The sequence below is a fragment of the Daktulosphaira vitifoliae genome, unplaced genomic scaffold (genome assembly GCF_025091365.1).
Source record: "Daktulosphaira vitifoliae isolate Bord-2020 unplaced genomic scaffold, ASM2509136v1 Scaffold_2, whole genome shotgun sequence".
In the NCBI taxonomy this organism is placed as follows: domain Eukaryota; kingdom Metazoa; phylum Arthropoda; class Insecta; order Hemiptera; family Phylloxeridae; genus Daktulosphaira; species Daktulosphaira vitifoliae.
Genome location: NW_026099573.1, coordinates 31,144,289 through 31,153,222, shown reverse-complemented (window position 1 = coordinate 31,153,222; position 8,934 = coordinate 31,144,289). Strand labels below are relative to the sequence as shown.

Here is an 8,934-nt window from a genome sequence, read left to right as displayed (position 1 = left end):
CGTTTTTAATATTTCTTAGAAATTTACATATGTCATTATTAGCAACTCGTTATTTATTACTACAATAAACTGTTGCCAATAAACGCATTTGCATTAACGAGTGCATTCACCTGCATCAATTAATCATGCTGGATGCTTGCTCAAACCTTCGGTTTCGACGACGACTACATTGACGACAGTGTAGTGTACATACACTACCACAGGTGGCGGTATGGGCGGAGTGACCGATCAGCCAACTGATGCTCTGGGCGGCAACACTACACTGGCTGATCGGTCACTCCGATATCATTATTATCAATATTAATCATTTAAAATCGTTAAATAAATTTTAAACATACTGGACAAGCACAAATCCAATTTTCTATCTCATTGTTTATACCTGGATAGTAAAATAATTGTTTTGCTCTAACTTTTGTTTTACTTATACCAAAATTTGGTTCATGAAGCTTTTTAATTATATATTGTCTTGTAACCTTAGGAATAACTAGTCGACTACCATAATAAATTAATCCATTCTCCAAGTATATTTAATTTCTCAATTTCCAATAATGTTTGAGTTCACCCTCACACTTAACCTTAAGCCAACCTTTTTTACAAAATTCCATAATTTGTTTTAACACCTCATCATTTCCAGTATTTCTCTTAAACTCATCCTCCTTATCATNATATTTCTCTTAAACTTGTCATAACACAGTAAAAAAGATAAAGGTAAAAGCGTAAATGTGCAACTATGTGTACGAAGATGAATATGAGGAGGTGGTGCCTGCTGTCTAGGTATTCACGTGCGTGTTGTCGTACAGCAGTCACCGTGCTCGGCTGACACTCCGGGTTAGCTGTGGGTGTCGAAAGGCTGTTGTTATAGGAAGGGAGAATAAGAGTAACACCTAGGTATGAGGTGCAGACGAAGTGCAAGACACAAATACCAGGTGTACGCAAAAGGAGCCCAAAGTATGAGGTGCAGACGAAGTGCAAGACACAAATACTTGGGGTATAGGAGAGGACAATGAAGTACGAGGTGCAGACGAAGTGCAAGACACAAGTACTTCAAAGAGAGAACGGGGTAGCCGAGTATAAGGTGCAGACGAAGTGCAAGACACAAATACTGGGCGTACCAGATAAGGAGTATAACAAAGTACGAGGTGCAGACGAAGTGCAAGACACAAGTACTTTAGTTATTAGGAGAGGATAATGAAGTACGAGGTGCAGACGAAGTGCAAGACACAAGTACTTCAAAGAGAGAACGGGGTAGCCGAGTATAAGGTGCAGACGAAGTGCAAGACACAAATACTGGGCGTACCAGATAAGGAGTATAACAAAGTACGAGGTGCAGACGAAGTGCAAGACACAAGTACTTTAGTTATTAGGAGAGGATAATGAAGTACGAGGTGCAGACGAAGTGCAAGACACAAGTACTTCAGAGAGAGAACGGGGTAGCCGAGTATAAGGTGCAGACGAAGTGCAAGACACAAATACTAGGCGTACCAGGTGAGGAAAGATAACAGAGTACGAGGTGCAGACGAAGTGCAAGACACAAGTACTCTGAAATGTCGAGGAAAAGAGTATATAGGTTAGAAAAGGAATAAACAAAAACTTTACTTTAAACAGTAAGCCGGACAGCGACAACCGAGTACTGAGACTGATGAATGACACAAGGCACTAGAGTCGACTGACCACAATGGTCAGGTCTATTGGGTTTTTATAATAATTACAACTATTGCCGATTTGGCAATAAATATTATTTGTTAATTCATCAGTCTCGGGCAGCGGATGTGCTGTCTGTATTTTATTAAAATAATTCTCACGATTATGAAAACGTGACACCATCACAAACTCATCCTCCTTATCATTTGAAAAATTAATTTGTATTTCACTAATTGCATGAACTACATCATTTACTATCGTTTCACCGGTTACATTTCTTTTAATATAATTCCTGCTTAACAAACCAGCTACATACATTTCTCTACCTGGGAGATATTTCACCTCAATATCATACAACATACATTTCATTCGTAATCTCCTTATTCGATTATTGGGAATTTTGTTCAGTTCTTTTAACATATTTGAAACAAGAGGTAGGTGATCAGTAAACACAGTCACTTTTCTTCCATAAATCAATGAAAGAAACTTAGTACATGCAAAAGAAATAGCAAGCATTTCTTTTTCTATTTGAGCATATGTTTTCTCAATTACACTCAGACATTTTGCCGCTTGTTTTGGAAAATACAACAGCCCAAAGCCCCCTCAGACGCATCACATTGTATTTCTAGGCTTGATTGTTATTAAAATTAGCTAATATTGTCACATTACATAGACTCTCCTTCAAATGACAAAATGCCCTTTCACATTCAACACTCAAATTCCACAAAACATTCTTTTTTAGAAGCTCTTTAAAAGGTTTTAATCGTTCCGATAAATTAGGTAAAAATGCTCTTAAATAATTTATCATTCCTAAGAATGATTGGAGTTGTTTTTTATTTATAGGAGTTGTTAACTCTTGTATAGACTGAATTTTATCACAATCAGGTTTTACTCCCTTTTTATTAAAAATAAATCCTAAAAATTTAACTTCATTAGTTATATATTGTAATTTTTTTGAATTAAACTTAATATTATATTTTCGAGCTCTTTCCAATACTCTACAAATAATTTTATCATGTTCCTCTCTAGAACTAGCACACACTAATAAATCATCAAAATATATTAATACTCCTGGAATATCACCAAAATATTTCATCATTAGTTTTTGAAAAATCTCTGGTGCCATTGACAAACCAAATGGTAAACGCTTAAAACTATATGATCCAAAAGGACTACTAAAAGTACACAACTTAANTAAGAACTACTAAAAGTACACAACTTAACAGATTCAGAATCTAATTCACAATGATAAAAACCCTCTTTTAAATCAAACAGACTATAAATACTTTTATTACTAAGGACAGATCTCATATCATCCAATAGGGGTATTTGATACATTTCCCTTACCACATATTTATTAATTTCTCTTGGATCTAAACATAATCTGAGAGATTTATCAGGCTTTTCAATAATTACTAAATTACTTTGCCACTCACTTGGTTCACTGCTTTCTTGAATAATATCTAGTTTAATCATTCTATCTAGTTGCTCTTTTAACTTAACCATTAATTTATTTGGAACTTTCCTAGGTGGATTACATTTGGGTATAACACTATCAACTAATTTAATATTTATTTTATCAGGAAATTTCTCTATACCTTCAAAAACATCCTTATTTTTAGAAATAAAATTTTCCTTTATATTATCCCTAATAATAGTTTCAATCTCATTCACATCTTTTAGCTTCGATGCGAAGCGGAGAAGGTATTAATTTTACTATGATGTGTTTTTTTGGGCACATTGAAAAGATACGGAGAAAAGTAGAAAGAGTGTTTATGCCAGATGAATATGAAAAAATGGTTTCAGAAACAAATAAAAAATTTAAAGTTGTTCATGTTGATCAAAGTATGATTTTTGATTTTACTAGTTATTTATCTCTATTAGCTAAAAAAATTGTAACCAATAAAGAGAAAATAAAATTTACTATTATGACTTACCGATATGTCGAATATACAATTAAAGGTATTTTTTGTAGTACATCTGGAAATTCTACTGTTAAAGAAAAATACACTTTAAATAAGACTGGTGAAGAACTAACTATAAATGAAAATGGACTATTAAGATTGTACAATGAACCTATTAAACTGAAACTGTCAAAATTCAATGATGTTACTCAGTTAGCAAACAAATATGTGCCTCAAGAATACCTATGGTTTTATATTGGACTTAGTGCTGCTGAAGAAGTGAATATCAATAATAATGATGGTTCTGATTATGAAAATTGAACACAATACCCAGTTAATCATATTTTGTAAGTTTTTATACCTACCTAACTAAATCAAATTTCATAAATGTTATTCATTTTTATATTTTACATTTTGAAATTAATTGTATATTTTTTATTTTCGTTTTTATTAGCCTAATATTCAACAATACTGTATACTTATTATACTATAATTAACTTATTAATATTAATACAAAGTATTACCTATTAATATTATGTTTTATTAAGTTTTTATTATTACTAAGAGTTGAAATATTATGTTTTAGCTTCGATGCGAAGCGGAGAAGGTATTAATTTTACTATGATGTGTTTTTTTTTTTTTTTTTTTTTTTTTNCGCAAATGGCTACCATATTGAAAAATATACTATTTTTGTATGATAATTATGGGTTTTGTATTTTATTTTAATAGAAGTTGATGTTGCTTTTGCAATTATCCATCAATTTTTTAAAATTAAACACTATCTACAGATTTGCATCGAATCGTTTCTTATGATAGTGATTTTAATCACTATCAGATTAAATCTATACTGGACCCTACTATGCAATGTCTCCACTATGCCGCGACCCCACTGTGCTATCGTTTTTTTTTTGTTTTTGGTTTGTCATATTGTTACTAAGAAAAGTAATATACTATTTTAAAAATGTTATAATATGTAATTCATTTTATTTTTTATTGTTAAATTTTTTAAAATATTATGTTTTTTTATGTATTTAGGAAAACAAAAAGTTATTATGTTATTTATTTTGATGTTTAAGATTAATGTTACAAGGTGATTTATATTTTTTTTTATTTTTTGTTAAAATGGTAATATAAATATTATAAAAAAAGTCTATGTTATTATTTAATACTCTTCTTAAAGTAATTAAAAAAGTTATAGGTACTTAATAAATTATAACTCTAGTAAAATATGTAATACAATATTTCAAAAAATAATAAATTGATAAATATAATATGGACAGTAATAATATAGAATATAAGTACATTAGTTGATGGTTAAACTTGGAAAACGATAATTATTATTTAGTTTTTGGAAAACCTTATAGCGTACCTTATTAAATACATGTTTACAAGCAAAAACCAGGTAAGTCCATATATTTTATACTTGAATACTAATTTTATCAAATTTAATTTGTTTACTTTATTGAATAGTATTATAATTATTTATAAAACTGTCAATAAAGCATATTTACTATAGTTTATAAGAAATTTAGTAAATTAGTTTATAGTATAATACAAAACACAATAAATTTTGGGAAAGTTTTTTACAACTAATGAGCAAAAAACCAGGTAAGTCCATATGTTACATACTTTCAAGCTATTTTAGAAGATCAAAAATTTATTTAAAATGAAATTTGACTTCACTCAACTATTTACAAGTCATTCAAGATACTTAAGTCGTATTAACAAATAAAAATATAAAATTTTAAAGTTTTGGTGAAATAAAACATGTCCCCTGAACAATTTTAAAAGGTGGACTTGTCTTGTTGTTGCACGGAGCCCTTCAATTGTTACTGATGGAGCTGTGAATATTAGTAAAGCTGTTGGCTTATTTTTTGAAAATCCAATTAACAAACATCACATACCATGCTTCGCACACAAACTAAATTTGGTAACTCAAAATGCCATTTCTAGTGTCACTGATTTAAGTATACTTATTAATAAAGTTAAATCTATTATTACATGGTTTAAACACTCAGCAGTAGCTGCTAGTGATGAACTAAGATAAGTTTCCAATAGTAAACTTATTCAAGAAGTTCCAACTAGATGGAATAGTGTTGCAGTGGTAACACTGCTATTATAATGTTCGTAGTGTGATTATAATATAAGCTGTTGTCGTTTTATAAAAATGATTACAAAGTGCTCTCTTGTATTTAAAATATATATAATTTCTATTTAATTTTAAATTAGTTTTTAATTATACATTGATATTAAAGACTAAAATAAAACATGGCGCAGTTGGTTCAAAAAAAAGAACATAACTAAATAAAAAATTTAAATATAAAGTTTTGTGGATTAAAGTGGATGCAAAATGGAATTCAACAAACCGGAACCGTTGAAATTAACTGGAAATTTGATTGAAAATTTCAAGATATTTAAATAGGAATTCCAAATATATTATAATGCAACTGAATGTTCCTCGAAAAAAGAAGAAACTCAGGCAGCGATTCTGTTGAACTTAATTGGAACAGACTGAATAAAAGTGTATAATACACTTAAAATTAAATCTGAAACAGGAAGTGAAATATTAAAAGCATTGGAAAATTATTGCATCCCAAGAAAAAAAGAAATCATGGAGCATTATAAATTTTTTTCGCGTAAGCAAGGAGCGTAAGAGCCATTTGACAATTTTTATACAGATTTAAGAAAATTGATCAAAACATGTGGTTTGGAGACTTGTGAAGATAAATTGTTACGAACACAAATTGTGTTAGGAATACTCAACAAAGACGTCCAGGCTAGTTTGTTGAGAGAGGACCTGTCACTCGATAAAGTAGTCAATCACTGCCGGGCAGCGGAACAGATGGAAATCAATAGAAAAACAATATAAGAAGAAAGCACCAGGTCATTATTCAACATTGAAACAAATCAAAAGGAGTGTCATGGAACAGTTTCATATGGTCAGTCAGCACAGGAATCAAATTCAAAATCAGGTTTTAAAAATAATAGTATGTTGTCTAAAAAAATTAGTAATANGTTTTAAAAATAATTTATAAAAAAAATAAAAAATTATTTATAGTAAAAAACAAGTAAATAGTTTTGTAAATAGTAAATAGTGGAGACATTGCATAGTAGGGTCCAGTATAGATTTAATCTGACAGTGATTAAAATCACTATCATAAGAAACGATTCGATGCAAATCTGTAGATAGTGTTTAATTTTAAAAAATTGATGGATAATTGCAAAAGCAACATCAACTTCTATTAAAATAAAATACAAAACCCATAATTATCATACAAAAATAGTATATTTTTCAATATGGTACCCATTTGCGTATAGAAGATAGATCGTCGGGACAAATTTTTTTTTTTCATTTTGTAGTACATAAAATAAGCTTTAATTTTATATATGTTTAAAGGACGCAGTATTTCCGGAACATTTTCAAAAATTAAGTTGAAAAAGTTATTTTTTGTAAAAAAGTTACTATTTTAAATCCTCCCAGTGAGCAGAATAAGTGTTAGATTTTCAAAAAAAATTATATCAAATGAAAGGGAAATATCTAAGGTTTCAATACAAAAAAATATTATTTTTATTTGTTCATTTTTGAAAAAGTTATGGCAGTTTTAAGTACAAAAAACATCCCGATAAAATGTAATTTTTATCGCAAACATTACATTTTTTTTTAAATTTTCGACAGCCATTTGCACATAGAAGATAAGATGTCGGGACAAATTTTTTTTTTCATTTGATAGTATATAACATGGGTAGCCACTAACCTTTACTCAGAGAGCCACAAATTTATGAAGCTGTTTTAAGGCGAGCCACATTGTTTGGAGATGAATTTATGGTTAATAACTTAAAGACACTTTTTAATTTTAAAAGAAGAAACATTTATTGTACTCTACTTATTTATAACATTCAATGTTAACTTAATGTTCAATTGCTTTTACGAGTGTTCATTTTAGCTGTGAGTTGTTTGAAGTTTGGTTTATAATTGGTAAGCGCAGTTCGCACGAGTTCACTCAAGTGTTCATCAGTTAGTTCAGATCGATATTTAGATTTAATGAACTTAAGTGTTGAGTACAGTGATTCACACACATATGTAGTGCCAAATATTGAGATTAGTCTCTTTGCACACAATTTTGTTAGAGGGTATTTTTCTTCTGGAACTTTCTTCCAAAAATCTATAGCTGAAATGCCACTTCGTTTTAGTCCTTTCAGCCCTTCATCCTCTTGTAATTCTAGTATCTCCAACTCTACAGCTGCTGTATCATTTGTAATTGGTGATGAAACAGGACAGCCGTCGTCCACATCATCAACACCAAATGGGTTTTCCAAGAATGAAAATGAAGGCTTGAGCATTCTCAAATCATTAAATCTGCCATTGATTTCTTCAGCAAGACCAGATAATTTACATAAATAATCTTCAGTTTCAACTTGAACATCAGGATTGCTTTCAATAATTTTCTTCAAACATTTGAAGTGAGCAAATGTCTTAGTCTCAAGATCTTTCCGAAAGAGCCTTAACTTGCTATGAAAGCTAAATACACTCTGCGCTAAGTCAGAAATAAGTTTTTCTCTTCCTTGTAGTGATATGTTTAGGGTTTGTAAATGCTGAACCACATCTGTAAAAAAAGCCAAATCTAACAACCACTGGGGGTCATCAAGTTCTGGGAAAGATTTTTCTTTTTCTCGCATAAACTGTTTTATTGGATCAAGTAATTGAAAAAATCGGTCAAGAACATTGCTTACTGATAGCCATCTAACTAAACAGTACCATGATACATCATCAGGAAGCTCGTCATTGTCCAAGCCCTCTAAGAAGGATTTGAACTGTCGGTGTGTCTTAGCACTTGATCGAATGTAGTTAACAATTTTTAAAACTACCTGCATAATCTGGGGATATTGAAAATACTTTGCAGCTAAATGTTCCCTGTGAATAATGCAATGTACAGGTAGGAAATCAGGGTATGATGTATCCTCATTTAAAAGCCCAATAAGCCCTTGTTTCTTACCTGCCATAGCTGGTCCACGTCGGTAGCAATGCTAACAATACTACCTTTAGGCACAGAGTTCTTCAATAAAACACCATCCAGGGCTTCTTTAATATCACAACCACGAGTAGTAACATTCAATGTAACCAGGTCTAACAGTTCTTCCTCAACCTCCAAGTCTTTTGTCACGTACCTTACAAATATGGCTAACTGGGATTTATCTTTGACATCTGTAGATTCGTCCAAAGCGAGACTAATTGCTGAGCACTCACTTAAATTTTGTTGTAAATTGCCAAGAATATCGCCACTAATAACAGAAATTCGCCTCTCTATTGTATGTCTAGCAGCAGGCATTTGGTCTATCAATTTCTGCAATTTTTTATTTTCAGGGTCTAAAATAGAAACAACTTGTGACA

The 8,934-nt window shown here is 30.7% G+C and overlaps 1 protein-coding gene and 1 long non-coding RNA gene across 2 annotated transcripts; one reads left to right on the top strand and one right to left on the bottom strand.

Moving 5' to 3' along the window:
• The first annotated feature begins 713 nt into the window (after nt 1-713).
• LOC126897661 (uncharacterized) lies at nt 714-1,736 on the top strand. Its single transcript, XR_007702159.1, has 3 exons — nt 714-895; nt 956-1,015; nt 1,076-1,736. It is a non-coding gene; the product is annotated as an uncharacterized LOC126897661 (long non-coding RNA).
• A 5,680-nt stretch (nt 1,737-7,416) lies between these two features.
• Nucleotides 7,417-8,279, bottom strand: LOC126897649 (general transcription factor II-I repeat domain-containing protein 2-like). Its single transcript, XM_050671416.1, has one exon. The coding sequence runs from the start codon at nt 8,220-8,222 to the stop codon at nt 7,461-7,463; it is 762 nt and encodes a 253-aa protein (XP_050527373.1). The 5' UTR covers nt 8,223-8,279; the 3' UTR covers nt 7,417-7,460.
• Nucleotides 8,280-8,934: the final 655 nt, after the last annotated feature.

Bases quoted from the DNA above. Each gene is read 5' to 3' on its own strand.
- LOC126897649 (XM_050671416.1), bottom strand. From the start codon at position 8,222: ATGCGAGAAAAAGAAAAATCTTTCCCAGAACTTGATGACCCCCAGTGG.